We start from the raw sequence: 20,579 nt of genomic DNA, 5'->3' as shown, positions 1-20,579 counted from the left end.
AAATATCTATAAATCAGTGCAATAAACACCTCACCTTTACCTGTTTGTGGGCAGGCCGTGTTACGTTACGTATGCCCAACATATAAGTATTATATATACCTATGGGCTCGCAGCATCGCGCTTTTGACAGCGACTATTGTACAAGCCAACTCCGCAAAGAAGAAACTGATCATTGTTTCGTTGACTTGACTATTGGTCATTAATCTGTCATTTCGGACACCAGCCTGCAGGTGTTATCAGTACAGTACAGTTGAGCCGAATGAAAGGTTTTATAGACATCAATAAGTTTATAGTCCATAACTACTATTTATCACGCTCGGCTTGTTCCTTGGTTATCATTTACGTAGGAGGGTAGGCGAGAGGTTAGGCTGGGACTTGTTGCTTGACCAGTAGTGTTCATCTGGACTAGGAACAGGCGAGTCATCCGGCAGTGACCATGATGAAATCCACGATTTCGTTAGGATTGTGTTGCATTCTTTTCTCAATCATCACTACGACATATGGTCAACCGCCATTTCGGTCCTTTCCACGATTTGTTCCTCCACGGATTATAAGGGGATTTCCTGGACCACCAGGATTCGGGCGATTCGGATTTAGGCCTCCAATTGGCAGGCCAGCATTTATTGGAGGGGAAATATTCGGACCACCGCTAGTGGGTGGTCCGGGAATCCGAGGTGGACCAATATTTGCCGCCCCACCAAACAATGCCATATTCAATGGAAATCCATTTGTGCCGCCGTTTTCTCCTGTAAATGTTTTGAATAATGGTTTACAAGGAAACGTGGGGTTTCCGCCAAACACGATTATACAAGGAAATTCAATACCGAACACTGGAATACCACCAATTTTTGGAACCGGTAATCAAAACACTGGCAATGTAGGTACGACTACCAATACAATTGGGAACATCCCATTCGGCACGACAAACACTGGCCCCAGTACCGTCGTAACACAAGGCGCGGCCCCACCTCCGGGTATCCAAGGTAGCGGTCTTCCCTTAAACGTTAATTCCCGGTTTCCTGTCACAGCAAATTCCGGTTTCCCTGCAAACGTCAATACCGGTTTCCCTGTCACAGCAAATTCCGGTTTCCCTGCAACCGTCAATACCGGTTTCCCTGCCACAGCAAATTCTGGATTCCCTGCAACCGTCAATACCGGTTTTCCTGCGAACATTAATTCTGCTTTCCCTGGACCAATACCGAACACCGCTTTTCCTGGTTCTGGTCCTGGCTTTTTCGGAACCATTAATACTGGTATTCCAGCAAATGTACCCAATAGAGGAGCCGTAGTGCCAGGCACAACCAATGTTGTCGGCGGAACTAACACTATAGCCGGAAGTGGTTTCCCGACAGGAAGTGGTTTCCAAACCGGAAGTGGTTTCCCAACAGGAAGTGGCTTCACAACAGGAAGTGGTTTCCCAACCGGAAGTGGCTTCACAACCGGAAGTGGTTTCACAAGCGGAACCGGAACTAGAACATTGACAAATCAATTTCTATTAAATAACGGCGTTCCAGCTTTGGCACAAGTGAACAGTTTGGGAACACAGGTAACCAGCAATACACAGACAGATGGAAATCAAGATAACATGGTCCTTGCTGCCGGAAACACATTCGCAAATCGATTCACCGTCACGGGTGAAGGTGCTTCCCAAGCCGGTACGTTTGGGGGAGAAACTGGTGGTCCAACCTTCCAAGATCCCACATCTGGGCAGACAATATCGGGTAACACTCTGGTGAACACTGGAACGGATACTGCTGTTCCAGTTGTGGATAATTTCGGTGCCGGTATCCAAACCACCGGGACCCAAGGAACCGATATTTCTCCTGATGTCGCTGTTATTGGAACAATCGGTACGACCGATACTGGGGCTGTGGATCCAAACACCCTCCCAACAACTGCCGTTGGGTCAAAATGCCAGGCAACGTAAGTGTATTACAAGTGTGCCATGTGTACGTTTCTTCAAAAGATTAAGGGGGGGGGGGGGGGGGGGGGGACAGAAAGTATTACCAAGAAAAATCTTAATTGAATATTGTCGTGCATTGAATTTATGTACATGGAAACTGATTTAACTAAATTCTGAAATTGTTTATCTGATAGGAATATTCAAATAACCTGAACAAATATGATTAGTTTCTCTGAAAATTTTCCGAATAACACTTGACTAGCTTGATTGGTATTTATTTAAATCGAGTGCTGACCCTCTTCTGTCTTTAAATGTTTGTCTTATCATACCGGAATTAGACTTACTGAAGTCCGTGTTAAATCAATTGGATTCCAGTGTTAGTTGATAGGTACCCCAACAGTATAATATACAATTAAATGTACAGAGTACTACTCATTCGAACGTTTTAGCATTATACATCGGGTATGGGGTATTTTATAGCACTTGTTGTAGCCTAGTTTTTTACCACGTAATATGACTGGTAGTTCTATACCTCATTCTTACTTGTCATTTCAAAGTTGTTTTCTGTTTTTCTATGTTCAAATTGTTGTAAGATCTCATAAACTACTTTATTCTATTTACAGCGGATGTTCAGCTGATCAGCAATGTGTGTTTGCCGGGGAGTATCCTTGCGCCATGTATCTCGAATCACTTGAATGTCGCTGTCAATCAGGTGAGTAATCATAGCGTATTAGTGCATGAAGAGAGTGGTCATCATGGCGGTGTCCTCGTGAACTTAGAGACCAAATACACACATGTAGGTAGATAAGTAGATAAAATGGACCTTTATTTGTAGTAGTGAAGAGTATATGCCATCTTACTAGCCAAGGCTAGCGGGAAGTACCATAAGTTATAAGCCAAGGCTACCGGGAATGTACCTTTTCCCAGAAGATATTTGTTCATTTCTCCTTCCTAATACATTTATGATTGTATGTACATACAGTAACACTGTCAATCGATCAATAGTTGTCCGTAATTGTGCATTATAGACAATACGTGTTATTTATTGTATTCATTTGGGGATTTGGTGCATCTTGGAAAATATTTTTAAAGTTTTAAAGCTCTATCCAAAAGTAGGAGCTGTGTGATTAAGGTTATTTTTACATTTGAAAATAGCGTCATGACACGATTACTGTAGCTGAATGTCGGAAACACCCGAATTTAGTTTCCGATTGTAAACATTAACGTGTTAATATTCTTTGATTTAATTGAATTATAACAGTAATTATGGTTGCTAGATTTCCCTATGGAATCTTGAGAATACCAAATACATTTTACTTGATAATAATACGCATTAATGCGTTAAGTTGTGCATGTATGTCAATGAAGCAGTCCGAGTTTACTCAGACATCAGTGATCTGACGTCAATTGGAAAACGGTGCAATCGTATGTTGTCTTCGGAGTTTCTGCATGCTACAGTTGATAATTGTAATTTTCCTTCATTTGAAAAGGTCATTAAATTTCGGTGAATGATTGATTAATTGATCATTAACACATGATCATGGACACTATTTTTTTCTGCAGGTTGTCGCGTGATGAACTTTTTTATCCCCGAGGGTCAATCCCGCCAGGTAGACAGCTGTGGAAACGTCTGTTCGTGTGACCAGACTGGGGAAAACAAAGGCACGGTAAGTATCGGGGAGACCACGGGGTGGGTATTGTAACCGTGGGAAGGGGGTTCTGTTGTTCAGGTGGGGATCATACGACGGGATTAGTATTGTGCCCGTGTGGAGGGAGTTATTTAGTATGTTGGTCAAGTGGGGATTATACGACGGGATTAGAATTGTGCTCGTGGGGAGGGTTTTTTGTTGGTCAGGTGAGGATCAGACGACACTATTAGAATTGTGCCCGTGGGGAGGGGTTTTTGTTGGTCAGGTGAGGATCAGACGACACGATTAAGATTGTGCCCGTGGGGAGGGGGTTTTGTTCGTCAGGTGAGGATCAGGCGACACGATTAATATTGTGCCCGTGGGGAGGGTTTTTGTTGGTCAGGCGAGGGTCAGACGACACGATTAAGATTGTGCCCGTGGGGAGGGTTTTTGTTGGTTAGGTGAAGATCAGACGACACGATTAAGATTGTGCCCGTGGGGAGGGGGTTTTGTTCGTCAGGTGAAGATCAGACGACACGATTAAGATTGTGCCCGTGGGGAGGGTTTTTGTTGGTCAGGCGAAAAAACAATAAAAAAATGTTGTTGTGAAGAAGTTTTTGCTATTCCAACTACCATTGATGAGGTGATGTTAGTGAGATGACACCAAAAATGTCTATATACACAATGTAATATCAGGCCTGAAACTACACAATTTAAATTAGTTACCCTCTGTTGTACGTTTTTCCAAAACTTTCCTTTTTGCCGTGGTGAATCTCTTAAGAAGGAAACACATGTTAAAGACTTAGGTGTATGGCTCACTCAAAATTTTTACTTTTCATTACATGGCCAATGTTTGGATTTTTAAAACGTACTTGCAGGCCATTTACAAACATTTCTGTTACGTGATAAACACGTCTCTGATTAAATCAAAATTAAACTATAATGGTCTATCTTACTTGCAAATGTGTACACAATTCAATTTTCCTAGTCTGGAATGTAGACGTAAATTCATATAGTTTATATGTTTATTCAAATCTGTGCATAGCCTACTTGATTGAACTTTGTAGTTATTTCACAGAAGAAATTCACTTTTTAGTTCCACATCGGTTTTTAAGGTTGAGTAGCTCAACTCTGTTGTGTCCCTGTAAATGCCGGATTCATGCAAGATAATGTAGTGTCCGAATTAACTACCTTGGGCATGTTTCTGACAGGTTTTTAGCGTCTTACTTGAAAGATTTAAGTTGGACATGGAGATTTGGTTTTAGAATTACAAAAGTGTAGGTTTTTTACTGTTCATAACATGATTGTCTAGACGATATATATTTAGGCCGTCAGTTCTATTTTACACGTGTATGCTCTTTATATACCGTATTTGGTTCTTACTATGCATATTATTTTATCTTATATATTTTATTAATTTGTTATCAATTCTGTAATTGGACCTTTTGGTCTGTTGAAATTGAAATAAATAAGAAATGACTCAATAGAAATAGATCATGATGATATCCTCATTAAAGTTTGAGGTTTTATGAAGCAGTCTATAGCCTTACCTGTAATTATCTCCAATTGTTCTACCTTTCACACCTAGTATCACTTGGCCAACAAAATACCTTACCTGTATACCTCAAAATTCAGAATGTTGGCGATGAGAAGACACCGATTAAGATTGTGCTCGTGGGGAGAGGGTTTTGTTGATCAGGTGAGGGTCAGACGACACGATTAAGATTGTGCTCGTGGGGAGGGGGTTTTGTTGATCAGGTGAGGATCAGACGACACGATTAAGATTGTGCTCGTGGGGAGGGGGTTTTGTTGATCAGGTGAGGGTCAGACGACACGATTAAGATTAAGGATATGTTGTCCATTGATTGTGTTGGTACGACGGGATTAGTAGATTCTGTTTACTGCTACATTACACGTATAATATAACACCTGTATGCTACAAATATCCTACTATACATATGATTACCTGTCGTCTCAATGTACTATCCCTCTAGCTTTTACTACCTCCGTTTGTCAAGTAAGGTCATCAATATCCTATCACCACCGGTCAAGCTGGACACGGTCAGTATGCATTTCTGATGACCAGGCACGTTCACATATTATATATATATTGACATATATTGTTTTTCGTTTAACAGGCGCGGTGTACGACGATTAACTGCCCACAACAATAAATGGTGAAATAAAGAGGGACATTCTTCTATTGGGGCGTCGATCCAACTGCCATTCGCCAAGGTCAAGGCCGGATATTTCTATCAGTACTGGAGTTAAAGTATTACAAAAGGAAACATTATATCTGCTTAGAATGAATGTCAGCAAATCCGATTATATCAAATTTAACAAAAATGGATGAAATATTTACGGAATGTTTAAACTTTACAACTTCAATATCGGCCAATTAACCCAATTAATTAGCAGTCTTTAATATCGGTCAATTAAACTCCTTTATCAAGAAAAGCACGGAGGATATATTTACAGATAATTGAATGGTTTATTTTATATCTGTTTATTGTTCCTCCTTTCAGACATTTCAGACTGTGTGCTAAACATGGAGTTTAATCATTATATGAACTTCTTTGAAAAGGAGACGCAATCCAAAACAATACTTGCGTTCTTAAATATCATATTGAAAGTAGGGGGGTAGAGGGTTGACAGAAGAACCTTAATTCGAATGCAAAAATAAATAAAATAAATAAATAGATGAATAAATAAAAATACTAATAATAATCTGATGTATTTACTACTACACATTAAATTCCTATTCTGCTGCAAGGTCGACCATTAATACATTTTATTGCCATCCTAAGCGAAGATAAATAACAAGACTTTGTGAAAGTGTAAATGAATGAAAGGGGTTTTTCCAGAGAAACTTAAGTATTAATATACAATGCATATATAATTGTTGTTTCTAATGTTGTATCATGTTACATTTACTTACAATATACATACATCAATATGTCTCATTAAATGTTGTTAAAATTCCGTGCTTTTTCTTATCATATCCTATCATTCTGTGAAGAATTAACTGTCGTCATGAGTGGCGAACATGATGTTTTTGTTTAAAGACGCCGCCATATCATTGAAAATGGTAAGAGCTAGAAAATGTCAGAGAAAACGTTAGATTCCCTTTACATTAAAAAATACATGTGTATACATAAATAGAAATTACCCGAAAAATTAATCCATCTGTTTCCTCGAATGTAATTGTATCGGGAAGAAATAGGGACAGTGAAAAGCGGTATACTAGGATCGCAAAATGGCGGAAATCTATTCGTCTTAATTCAATAACATTTATAGATGTAAAGAAAGTGTAACGGGCTTCTTTAGCTAGGGACGAATGTGGTAAACGTATTGCACTTCAAAACCAACATATACCTTGGCAAGTGGCAGATATATTCGTGACATACGTTTATCAGAAAAGACACGTTTATTGGATCTGAAACAGTAGTATGCGTAGCTGTGTTACGTAGAAGGCGTAAAATCTCACGAAGGTGAGAAGAATACACTCGCACCGTGGCATACCTGTAGTTTTACCTGTGCATGATTAATTAAACTTCGGTTGATGACTGCCTGAGGTACTGGACTTGGACACGATGGTCAGCTGATTGATGTACATCGTGCTGTCACTGTCCATGATACTGTTATTTTGCAGCCCTCCGGCCGATGTCCGTTCGGTAAAGATTGGACGGCATTGACGATCTATACCGTGTAATCTTACAATGCCTAAAAAGGATCCCGTTAATTTAACTACTAGTATAACCAATGGTCAAAATAGTAGTGAAATTCAACGGAACCACGCAAAACTTTGGTGATAATAAAATGAAAACATGACAATATTGAGTGACAACGCCAATTGGAGTAGTCTGTCCTTACATCCTAATCTAGATAGTGGGAACGTAGTAGGAACCCAGAGAACGACAATTAGTTTGGACCGATTACAAGTGAACTTGTTATTCGTATTTTCCGAACGGACATGATGTATCAAAAAATTAGGAAATCTTATCGACTATGGCTAAACTTTAAAGTGCTGCCAATTAAGTTTGGAACAACTGAATCAGAAGAAAACAATTGTAATAAAAAGTGGGAAAACAAATTAGGTATGAAGATGATGATTGCGGATGTTGTGACCAAAATCTAACGAAGGATAGTTACATAAGAGGCACAAAACACAAAACGATAGTCGACGACTTTTCGTACAATAAGTCAGGAGAGTGATAACAAGGAACTAAGGGGTGGGCGTCAGACCATAACTCCTGTTCGATGGACGTATATAAATCGGTTTGTTATTCGTGTTCGATATGATTGAATAGAATAAATACTTGCCCAATAAACATTACTCGCCATTAATCTCCTGTAATCCTCCATTGTATTTGGACTGATTTATTTAAGACCCGGATAACCTACATATGTTTCTATAGAAAGTTGAAAATATTTTCTTTTCAGATATGTCATTTGATGTTATCTTAAAATAGTCTCGTGCATTTGGAGTTGTTGGCTCATGAATTCTTGACCTAGATATTTGTTCTGTGTCTTTTGACTTAGATTTATTTTATCTGTGTCTTTTGACTTAGATTTGATACCACTGATATTCTTTAATGGTTTAATATAATGTCAAGTAGAATGTTCTTGTGTTCCAAATATCAAATGTCAAATAAACATGATAGAATTATTGACTTAGTCCGTAAGAAAATATATATACATGGACTAAAGGCAAATATGATAGACTACAAATTAAATAAGGTTTATATTATGTATACCAGTTCACTTAAAGCTAGTGTAGCAGTTTGTAAATTTGAGAATCTGTGTACGTCTTGCTTTTTGGTAAAACGATTTATATTTTGATTAGATCGATATTGGTTATTGGTTTACGGTACAGATTTATCTCCCAGTACGAGATTTTTTATTGTACTCATCACTGGATAATGTAGTTATACAGTATATTTCGGCTGATCGGATTATGCCAGAGTTACAACAATCGTTTGTTAATAATTCACTAGTTTCATGCTATTGTTCTTTTTGTTTTCCGATAAGGTGCATTTCGTCAATTTCAATACAAAGCCTGTGTCATTTCTACTTACTGAAAATGTGTTCTTTTTATGCCAATTTGGAAACTTTGGGGCGTGAAAATGTAATTATCAATCACACCACAAAATACACTCGGTGTTCATAAACTATATACTTTTTACATTCTGATACCTTTCATTCCGTATTTTATTCCATAAAGTATTCCAGGAATGGTATGTTATGTAAATACTGAAGATTAGCGAGAACTACGCATTTAGATGTTTAGCTTTGGTAATACCCATGTTTCCAACATCCATTTTCGTCAACAGGTGTCAAGGATAGCTTTATTGAGGTCAATGATCTTTGCAAGAGGTACGGGTCTTATACTGAACAATTAAAGTTCCAAGGCGAGCATTCAATTCATGTACATGGTGTTCCGTTAAGACCAAATCTCTATTACTTATCGCTCCTTGTCTTCCTCGACCTTAATACGAAAGCCCATTTTTTCTTTGTTTCTTTTTCTTTTTTTCATTACCATTAAAATCGAGTGAGAAATTTGGTGTTAACGGAATGATTTATCGAATGAGCCAAAGAATTTGTTTTCAATTTGCCGAACCTCTGTCGAAGTATAATAAAAGACTCCGTAAAAGTTTCATCAATTAATGCTAAATCACGAATTTACGTCATACAATATAATTGATGTTAGATTTGTAGTCTCCGCTCCTTTACGATACACTGCCATGTAACAACGTTAATCGGAGTGATATGTTATATGAACGGAATGACGTTTTAAGACGTCATGGTGACAGCAAAACATGCAAGCGTTGACGTAACGTAGATCACATGACTTTACCATTATATTTGTGATCTAGGACGTATCTACACTGCCGTGAATACAGATTAACGTAGAGTTATGGAAGAAAGAAATGAAAAATGAAGACGAAGGTTACGTGATGTATTTGTTTACGATTTTTTGGCAAACTTGAAAAAAAAAATAGAAAAAATTAAATGAAGAATCTGAATGATACCACATAGATTTAATTTGATTGTCAACGATTGATATGCAAATTCATACCGCACTGTAAAGCTTTATTTCTATCTTAGCTATTCCTAAATATACAATTATGTATAATACATTTGTAATATAATTATCATATAATAATAACATATATATATAATCATATATCTATTATTGATATCAGATTATGTACACATCTTTTAGACTGCTTTCCGAATCAGTCTTCGTAGGACCAATTAATGGACTTAAAAAACATCGACACGAAACAGAATCAGACAACGAATAAAAATTGAATAAAAGAAATGTCCGAGATGGTCGAGATAAACTTTTGATTGATGTAATGATAGCACTTTGTGACGAATAGGATGGTACTTGTCGTGAACTTTATTTATTTTACAACAATTGTGAAATATACCAACTTATATCAATCACTCTCGCTGGCCCGGGTGGAATAGTGTTAAGGGCCTTACTGTGGAGGAATCCGGAGAACCCGAAGAAAACCCATGTGGTCAGGCAGGTGACCACCACACATTTTTTACGTCCGACCGGGGAACTGAACCCCGGCCGCCTAGGTGAAAAGGAAAAATGTCGAAGTGCCACCTGACACCCTCTTTTTGTGAAATGGTATCAAATTACAATTTACATCAGTTATGTTTTGTTGTATTCAATTTCATTGTAAAATATCTTTGTAACATGACATTTATCGTGATACCCATTACTAAAGTCTTAATTCATACATTATACACGAGAAAATAAAGAAACGAGTTACACCAAAAACTGTTCAATGATTCATCCTCAACAAGGTGGCTTAAAGTCTAAAATCTTCTCCAAAGTTCTTTGCAAATAAACAGTGGGAGACAATGCTTATATACCTGTTATAACTTTGAAGTCCTATTATAGTTATGACATTCTATAAAACGCGGGAATGTGTGAATTCATGTCATATGGCAATGCATTGATTTGGTATCATGACATGTTAGAAATGATTTGTTGAAAAATTGTGTTCAGTGACGAGTATTTTAAAGATGCTACAACACCGACAGCTTATACACTGCCTGTCACAAAAATGGCATTTACGGTATAGAAATATAATCATGCAAATCTAATCAACACCAATAAGAAGAACACTAACAGCGTCCTAAAAACGATCACTTACCAGACCGGAAGTTACAATCCAAGTATAATTATCTATTCCTTTTAAATCTAAAATAATAATGATAACAAGATAAACGTATAACTTTTCGAGGGTGTTAATAGCGTGAGCGATGTCACTTTTCGGTTTTATGTACAAATATAACTGCCATTTATTGTCAATTAATAATAATTATAGCCCTTGTCAGAGATGTAGCATCTTTAAAAAATACTCATTCCAATGATGGAATGGGGTGATAATATGACGACTTTGGACTGGTTTTTTTCTCCCCCTTTCTGTTCACGGTTATATGCTTGTTTGTTTACCAATCTGCAGTAAGACGGGTTTATCCTTCAACGTCCCTGTTCTTCCAATGTTCTGTTTCGTTTTCAAAGATACAGTTTTCTGATGGTAGCACGCCTCTATTTAGAGTAAAAGGAGGAGAACTGTCCTTTCCAGTAAAAACTGCGTTTTGTTTAATTTGATTGATATTTCTTTTCTCTGGAAATTTTGCCAACGCTGCCCATTTGGCAGAAAATGATAATCCCGCAGGAGTAGACTCCCCGGAGGAAAGACTGGAATCTAAGAAAACCTCCATTTCTGATTCCTCTGAAGTCTGTCGTCCAATTTTTGATTTTGACCTGTAATCACTAGATTTCTCACGGTTACATGAATTTCCTGAAGTGTCTGTTGCGCTTGAACCGGAAGAAGATTCTTCCCGTAAAAGCAATGGCTTTGAATAACTCTCTGTCTGGCAAGAACTCCGTTTTTCTCTGTTGAAATTGCTGGAGTTGAAACTATCTCCCATATCAAATAAACGGATATTCATTCTCCTTTTTATCTTTGCTTCACGTTCGTAGACAAGCCCGGTCGCAAGAAGTAACAGTATTACACCAAGTCCCAGCGTAACAGGCCCACAAATGAGAAAACTGGATCTGTATGTCCACAGAATCGAGCCCTCTCCAAGTCCTTTTACTACACTTCCGAATGTCATTATAGAACCACTAATCAGGGCAAATGAGGATAAAATATATATCCTTTTATATTGCACTAATCTATTGTCCGTTTTAATGGCGATGTTTCGTCTTTGACGGCTATCGCGCCTCCGTTTGAATTCTTTCTCTTTTGCAACTTCTTCATGTTGTTGCATTTGCCGGAAGCGCTCGACAATGTGTCGGAACTCTTTTCCGTCCCGTTTGCCATTTCTGAAATAACAATTACGAAAAAATACATCAAACCTATTCATAAAAAATATACATATACAAAAAATATATATATATCAATATGAGAGCTTGATTATTAATATCAACTCATAGGTTTCATTCGGAAACGGACAGTGACATGCGTTGGGCTGTTTATGAGATAATTATTTCAAATGATTTTAAGATGTAGTTTACTTGAGCGAAATTCAAACTGCCTTATAATATAGGTTAATAGCACATATAATAAACTGCACTGTATTGCTGAGATTAACGGTACGATACCGCAATCAGTTAACCATGATTACACAAGGATGTGGCTCCATCAACAAAGACTTGAAACTTATTCAAGTATACAGATTGTATCAAAATCTACTAAATGCACAGTTTACTGCATTAAGCATAAGACATTACATACTTATACCCAAATATACTTGTATGTGATTACATGTATACTACGGCCATACAGATGAACAGAACAGACGGGTTGACGGAAGAATATAAGAGCGTACAAAATTGGAAAAAAATACGTTCAGATTAAATTGTAGATCAATTGAAAGCTTGTGAAATAAACTTTCCTGACAAGTTATATTCTTTTGACTATTTGGAATTTTATATTTCTATTGCCTTAAAAATTGTTCGCTTATGCCAAAAACATTTCTTTAATATAGTTCTTTCTTTTATCCGAGTAACACTGATAGACAAGTAGAAAATGAAATTTCTATTCTACATCTAATAGATTATCTGTAACATCTGTTAATATTCCTATATGTGCAGAAATATGTAATTTGGTTATCACTATTCTCCGTTGCTGTGGTAATATAAAGTATCAATATTTAGCAAGATAGAATTGAAAAGTAGCCTTACCTACAATATATAAAGACGACATTTGCTCGAGACATGAATTGAATTAAAACAAATTTGACTGGCTGATTATTGTATGTATATACGTATTGTAATGTTGATTCTCTATGTATGCAAACAATGAAATAAAACTGTTCAAGCTTGATCCTCGATTCCCCGATTGATTTTAGGCAAACTATTGTTATTATAGGGTGTCTGTCTCACCCAGACATATCCTCATTCAAGCTCAAATAACTTTTGTCTAAGATAAACCAGCCCATTGTCCTTTTAATGTTCGGTCTCTGTTTCCCTGTAAATAAAATTATATGCTTCCCTGAGATATAATTATCAGATTTTGATTATATATATCAATAGTATATCTAATCTTTAATTTAAACCATAGTGTTACAAGTAAATTTATTTACACCATTGTCCAATCATTTTTTGCAAAATTCCGGATGATTTTTTCTACCTCAACTATTTTATGAGTTCCATGCTTCGCATGCATAAAAATACTACCAACGTATATATAAAGATATATGCAATATAGTTTTTATACTTAAAATCATTGAATTCAGAGCGAAGATAAGTTTCCGTCCGTATTCAACTACTGTACATGCTTAGACATAAAGCCAAGTTTATTGTTGAATCGAAAGAGGGCGATTAAATAACAAAACCGAGAGGTTTTCTCCATTAAATGGCCAGATTTCATTTTCTTCAACTCTGGCCCTATTTCGGAAAATATGATCTTATTTGTTTCTATATTAACTGTATTCATACCGTTCCCTTGCATCAAAATAATATTGTTTAAGAAAGATGTTTTCATTTACTAACACAAGATCTTTCTGAAGTAAAAAGATATTTAATCGTTGCCAAAATTTACCCTGAACAGACTTGTCTACAAAATCAAAAGCCTTACGAAAATCAACAAACCCACAATACAAATGTTTTTTCTTTGGCAAAGGTTTCGAAGTTATGGTTTACAAAGCAAATGATTTCATTGATTGTACTTGTAACAGGACCGAGTCCGAATCGTGCGTCCGTTAAAATAGCATTTCTGATACAAACATATGAAGAGGTAAATAACCGCGGTAGACCAATCGGACGGAAAACACACTGAAAAAGAGTATTGAATCATCGGTCAATTAAGCATCCAATCAACACACATTCTTGACCATGTTATTAATATAAATGTCAGTATCCAACTCCTTAAATATTACTGCATTGTCAACTACAGCCTCGTTATCGTGTGTTAGAACCTGTTCTGACTCCAGTACTAGTTACGTTATTGAAATAGTCAAACAATGCCTTGGCATCTGAAGCATATTGTTATTCCTTTTTTATGTATGCTTGTAAAAATGTAGTTACCACTTGTGAATTATTTATTGACTTTTAACCTTATCCCCTCCAAATATTGTGTAATGCCTTTTGTTTGCAATCAGCACAGCATGCGTCGGAGAATTCTTATTTTTGATGAGAGTACTAAGAACACTTAAATATAGCTTACGTACAAATTTAATTTCATTGTTAAACTGTAACTTATCCTCAGTAATCTCGCCATTTAAATATCAAGCATTACGTATATCAGCTTTATAACAACAATCAACATGAACATTTACGTGTAACGATTTCCGCATATTAATTCAAGAATTATAGTTTTGAATTAGCCGAACGCATGCGCATCTGAACAGCAGTGCTATGTTAAGTCCAGTGAGCCGTATGACTAAAACATACGTCGCCATGACGTTGATAGAGGTAGACATCATAGATTTACTGTTGTATTGTCAGTCTCACGTCCATCAGTCAGGATTTCTCTTAAAGATACCGCAGCTTGCTGATATATAAAGATACAGCTTGAATCCACCATATAGTTAACTTTTTTAATCACATAAAAGGTTATTTAGAAAATATCAAATCCTCTGATTTAAATGTTCAGTGTTGAGAAAATACGCACAAGAATACATCTTTTATCATGATATATTATGAATTTAAAACATTTCAACTTTCTGTTTCATCAAAGTCACCCAAAGCTGTCGATACCGGCAATTAGATCTATCAGTTCTATAAATACACCAAAGGAGAAAGACCAGGCTTGGAGAATGCTTTGAGATGATACGTTTTTATACAGTTTAAATGATTCAATTACCTTGAAATGAAGTGTACCACCCGGACACCCACACTATACACATAGACTGTTTATACCTGTTTATAGTATATCAATCCATTCATAACTCTAAAACATTCTCTTATAATCCTAATTATAGAGTGGAAACAGGCCTTTTGCCCGCTTCTCAGTGAGACACTTGGTCACTTATGATGAATGCTGGTTATGAATGAATAACATCAATGTATATGGGATATATTTGTAAATCTCGGGATATGGTGGGTTCATTTTTATATAAGATATTTTTTTTTAAATACAAGCCTTGACAGAATTGACGGACATCTTTCAATCGGCGACTGAAACTTTGTATAAAGTATATAGAGCCGTCTTTAGTCGTATTAGTATAGAGGTGTCTTCAGTCGTATTAGTATAGAGGTGTCTTCAGTCGTATTAGTATAGAGGTGTCTTCAGTCGTATTAGTATAGAGGCGTCTTTAGTCGTATTAGTATAGAGGCGTCTTCAGTCGTATTAGTATAGAGGTGTCTTCAGTCGTATTAGTATAGAGGTGTCTTCAGTCGTATTAGTATAGAGGTGTCTTCAGTCGTATAAGTATAGAGGTGTCTTCAGTCGTATTAGTATAGAGGTGTCTTCAGTCGTATTAGTATAGAGGTGTCTTTAGTCGTATTAGTATAGAGGTGTCTTCAGTCGTATTAGTATAGAGGTGTCTTCAGTCGTATTAGTATAGAGGTGTCTTTAGTCGTATTAGTATAGAGGCGTCTTCAGTCGTATTAGTATAGAGGTGTCTTCAGTCGTATTAGTATAGAGGTGTCTTCAGTCGTATTAGTATAGAGGTGTCTTCAGTCGTATTAGTATAGAGGTGTCTTCAGTCGTATTAGTATAGAGGTGTCTTCAGTCGTATTAGTATAGAGGTGTCTTCAGACTTATTAGATATAGAGCTATCTTTTCACTCGTTTTCTAAGATTTGGAAATAAAGTGATCTGATACGATACATTGTTATTGATTGAAATACCGGTTGCCGATGTAGCCAAACAATATCTAATTAATTAGACCGAAATTGCTTAATTTCAGGCACACGCCCCACACAGTAAAAAAAAACAAGAAAAATGGCCTTCGTATATCGTCAATTGCGCCATTGATATTTTTTCACTTGCTAATACACCTATTTAATATTTTTCAATGATAGAATATTCCTTTTTAGTTTGGAAATTAGATTAAAATGCTCGAACTAGACAATAAATCGGTAATTTATAGCCTGTATTCTTTAGAGTGCACTTAGGTTTTCGGTCTATACATCGATAATTCATGTGTTATCTAGTCCAAGCCTTAATTAACATAGAATAAGTTACCTAGAACTGATTGCGTGATCCATTAGATAAAAACAGTCATATAGACGGTGTATTATCGCCGCACACGTGTTTATAATCACGACGTCAACAGTCAAGCGAGCAATGACATACATGTATAATATGGTAGATTATATAAGGGAAAATTCCATGTAAATGTAAATATTATATTTAACGCTGATTAACACCTACTCGAGCCAGATTTGGTCATGTGACCTCTGACGTCGTCAGGTCAGTAATCTGTAGCATACTTCCTTCTCAACAAGTCACCAATTTTCCTTTTTTTCCCGTTTGTTTGTTAGTCTTTTTGGGTTTTTTTTTTCTGGGTTCCAAATCATAACTGTCGAGTTGTATGTAATTCCTATGTAAGTCTATAACATTACACAAGTTAATAGATAATTAATAAAGAATACTTTAAGTGACACGTTATTTAAATGAAATTCTATGGATAATCAAGGTAGAAATTATTGACGATAATAGGTACACTTTGCGATCGTGTTAAATAAGGACGGTGTTTTTTCTGAACAATACAAAAATTGATGTACCCTTCACGAACGTGTTCAGTATAGACCGGTTTTCGTGGTTCGGTTTCTACAGATGTTCGTTTTATACAGGTTTTACAATGTAATATTGATACCGAGATGTAAAGAACGATCAGTTCATTTGAATGGTGTTTATTGTTCAACTTGAAGACGAGAATTTATATTCTTCGTCGCACTTTATTGATAAAATTCAAGAGAAGTATTGAGGGTCTTGCTATATAAGGCACAGCAGCGTACATATTTAAGATCTTTGGGTTCTTCAACACATACCATTTCAAGGGTGTAACCTGCTTGAAGATACGATGATAGAAAGATGTTTGAATAGTGGCTTGGTTGAAGAACTGTTCAGAGCCGATGATGAAACGTAATAAGGCATTTTTCGAATAACCCAATTCAAACGAAGCAAGTCATTCTTTCGAAAAACGTCAATGTGTAGATAGGATAACCTTGGTTATCAAGTAAGCAAAATTTGTTTTGTCAGCAATTCTAATTTTGTATGCAGACAAGTATTAAGTTAAATGATAAGTTTTGGTTGGGATAGCGGGGCAAAAGAAAAGCATGCTTTTGTTTGGTTTTCATGTTAAAATTTCCAGCTCATGTTCTTTCTGAATGATAGACCATATATAGCTTAAACCCATCTGGAAAGTTGATCGCGTTTAGAATTCGGGTTTTACCCAATTTTAGCTTAATCTAACCACGCACTTTTGGTGTGTATTCCTATTCTAATTAAAAGCAGGAAGCACCCGACACTTTGGAACTTTCACGAAAAGCTCTCGTAACTTTAAAATACAAAGTTTAGCGCAATTACCACTTGACAAGGTGAATGTACAATGTATACCTGCCAATATCGGATTACGACGGGAAAACAAAGAGTTCGAACTAACAAGTGTTTTCTTACTACAGCAAGGCCAGTGGCTGTGTAAAGAGTGGTGATTGTTTACAGAACTAGTATCTATTATATACATACACTGCAGTTCAAAATTTATTTCTCTTACTTATTTACTTATGACTAATACAAATCATGAATAAGCCCCAATGATGTAGACAGACACTGGAGACAATTTGTGAATATGAACGTTTTCTGAGTATACTTAACTTCGTAAAACCTGTTTCCAATTCGTTCCATAGAAAATAGTAATAAAATACACGTATATTTCACTATGTATAGCCGAGTTCGGTTAAACGAACATTTAAAGCACATTGTATCGTATTAAACATGTTTGATCTAATATCCAAATTAGGAGTTATTGAGACAGAATACTATTGAACATTAACTCGAACTTCAGTGTTAATATTAGTTATCAGAATTTGACATCTATGTACAAAATATTTCGAATTACCTAGTGATATATATATACATCTACAGTAAGCAGGGAACTGCACGAGCTCCCGATAATACTGTTAGTACAGTTTTGTACTCGTCTTTATTTTGACTTATCACTTACAAGAACACATATACGGAAAACACAGCTTAGAAACTCACCTCTTTTCTTCCTTCATATTGAGCCGGAAGGGCTGAACCGAAAGTTGATCAACACATATCAATTTTTAGTACGACGTCTTCTTGCATTAAAGTCCCGGATAACTCTGTTCTCCATACACTCCATACCTCTGTAATACCGATGTCCAAAAACTATTCAAAGATGCCTAAAACCATTGACCGTACTTTGAAGTCGACGATTTGATTTCACCAAGATATATTTACGGTTTCGGCGATAAGAACATGGAAATCCATGAATGTGAAATGCATTTAAATGGCACAGTGAAATTTGACGACGCTAAAAGTTCTGGCTCGTTTGTACACTTGTCAGATTTGAATGAAGCTTTTCTCGCATGGACTTGGCAAACATTCAATATTAATATACCACGTATTTACCTGTCCGTAATAATCCCACCTTGTGTCGCGATTTAACGGTTCTTAAACTGCCTGCGTTGTTGGGTCGCTGATAACTGAAACCCCAAAAATGAAAATAAAACATTTTATATTGTAAGTTTATTTGAATAGGAAAGGATTTCTCAAGCAAACTATGCATTGTGTTGCCTATATGGACACACACTTATATAAATGTCACGGAAATTTGACATCTTAAAACCGTCTCGTGTCATTGTGTTTGATCATATACCCGATATTTACTATTTTATTACTTCAACATTAGAAATTAATCCTTTCTATACGACTTTAAACATTGGCCTTGAGAGAGGATTATAGACTGTCTATTTCACTGATTGGTATGTGTGAACCTGATATTTTGATTTCCTTAACAGTCTCTATATCTAAATAGTTATATTTCCACATAGATCTCAGTAAAAATAACCAGTTGAAAATAAAAGATGTGAAAAAGAAGAAAAAATGATATCTTGTTCACTGCAAGTACAACAAAATTTATTCCTGAATGTGTATCATTTGAAATAAAATGAGGCTCAAACCACAACTACTATTAATATAAACTTTTTGTATTGTTTGTTAATTTTTTAATATCTTTCCACGTCAACGTCAGTAACTTAACATGTTGACAGCCCTTTCTGTTCGACAAAGAAGTGGCGAGAGTAGCCGGTAGTACAAGACACTAAATCATATCAATTCAGCACCAGACGTCATCGAATATCAATATAAACTTTTCTTTATCAATTGTTAGAAATAATTACGTAATTGTTGTAGGAACGAGAATGGAGTGTTTACGAATGTCGATGATACTAAAAGGTAAGTTCCATTTATACCACAAAGCATACAATTATATCCATGTGATGGCACAACTTATTTTGTAGATCGCTATCAAAGTGAATTGGTCCCTTACAATGAATGCATTTCCGAAAAAACAGGAAGATAAAGAGTAATAAAAAAAGATTGCTATACGTGGAAAACAGAATAAATCCAATTCATTACAACACAAAAAGAGTTTCTTTTGATGTATATAATTATTAATACCAGTTATAACAGGCACGTTGCAGACACATTATTTATTGTGGTCTTTGTAAAATTGGACATGATGTACCGACAAGGTCTAGCGGTATTATCTTTATACACGACACTGGTCACGTGGATTACCTCCCCTGTCTTCGGCGTATTATACATGGCCTGTAGGGTATACATTATCACCTTATACCGGTGTGAACTTATCTCACTGTGTATAATTTCTATCAGATCGTATTATATGATAAGCCTAGTACAACAATTGTACAAGCGGTCGTTTAACCTTTTGCCTTTTGTAACATCATGTATTTACACTCGCCTGTACTAATTGATCGGACGGTTTTGTAAAGGGATGAATAACATAATGAAATAAATCTTTTGTCGTGGGGGAACACTCTACCCACTGTGCGGTATTTGTTGTTTTAAACAAGAGGCCCAGCGGACCTGTATCGCGCACCTGGTTAGATTTGACCAAAAGTCAAAATAATGTTCATTTTCACTTAGTTAATAATTCTATTTGTTGATGTAGGACAATGCTATAAATGGTTATAGGGTGGGGATCTAAGCTGCTTCAAAGATATAACCCAGAAATGAAGTCCAGACTTTCTAGTGGTGTGAAAAGACCCCAGTGATAGCTTTTAAAACAAACCATAACTTTTAGCGACAGACACCCCCAGTGATTGTTTTTAAAACAAACCATAACTTTTAGCGACAGCTCAGCTGGTTAGAGCACCGACCATCTAACCTCAGATGAAGATCCGAAGTGTGTGGTTTGACGTTCCCTACCTGTGTCAGTTTGTGTTACTGACATGGACACTCTCTTGAACGTAAAGACCGTTATAAATACTTAGGACTCTGGTTCGACGATTACGCCGATATGAACATCGCGGTGAAAGAACTGTCTAAATCCGCAAGCCGAGCCCTCGGTCTC

At 36.4% G+C, this 20,579-nt stretch overlaps 2 protein-coding genes across 2 annotated transcripts; one reads left to right on the top strand and one right to left on the bottom strand.

The window, feature by feature from the left end:
• Positions 1-333: 333 nt before the first annotated feature.
• On the top strand, positions 334-6,513 carry LOC117330063 (nucleoporin NUP145-like). The gene is made up of 4 exons (XM_033888285.1): positions 334-1,923; positions 2,527-2,615; positions 3,467-3,570; positions 5,670-6,513. The coding sequence occupies exons 1-4, from the start codon at positions 437-439 to the stop codon at positions 5,703-5,705; spliced, it is 1,716 nt and encodes a 571-aa protein (XP_033744176.1). The 5' UTR covers positions 334-436; the 3' UTR covers positions 5,706-6,513.
• A 2,209-nt stretch (positions 6,514-8,722) lies between these two features.
• LOC117330073 lies at positions 8,723-18,660 on the bottom strand. Its single transcript, XM_033888295.1, has 2 exons — positions 18,221-18,660; positions 8,723-11,890 (listed from the first exon to the last, which is right to left on the bottom strand). Exons 1-2 carry the CDS (start codon positions 18,235-18,237, stop codon positions 11,032-11,034), a joined length of 876 nt encoding a protein of 291 aa, XP_033744186.1. The 5' UTR covers positions 18,238-18,660; the 3' UTR covers positions 8,723-11,031.
• Between the last annotated feature and the right edge of the window lie 1,919 nt (positions 18,661-20,579).

Source organism: Pecten maximus, chromosome 1, assembly GCF_902652985.1.
Source record: "Pecten maximus chromosome 1, xPecMax1.1, whole genome shotgun sequence".
Lineage (NCBI taxonomy): Eukaryota > Metazoa > Mollusca > Bivalvia > Pectinida > Pectinidae > Pecten > Pecten maximus.
The sequence above is the reverse complement of the archived record's forward strand: the minus strand, read 5'-3'. Positions and strand labels throughout refer to the sequence as shown.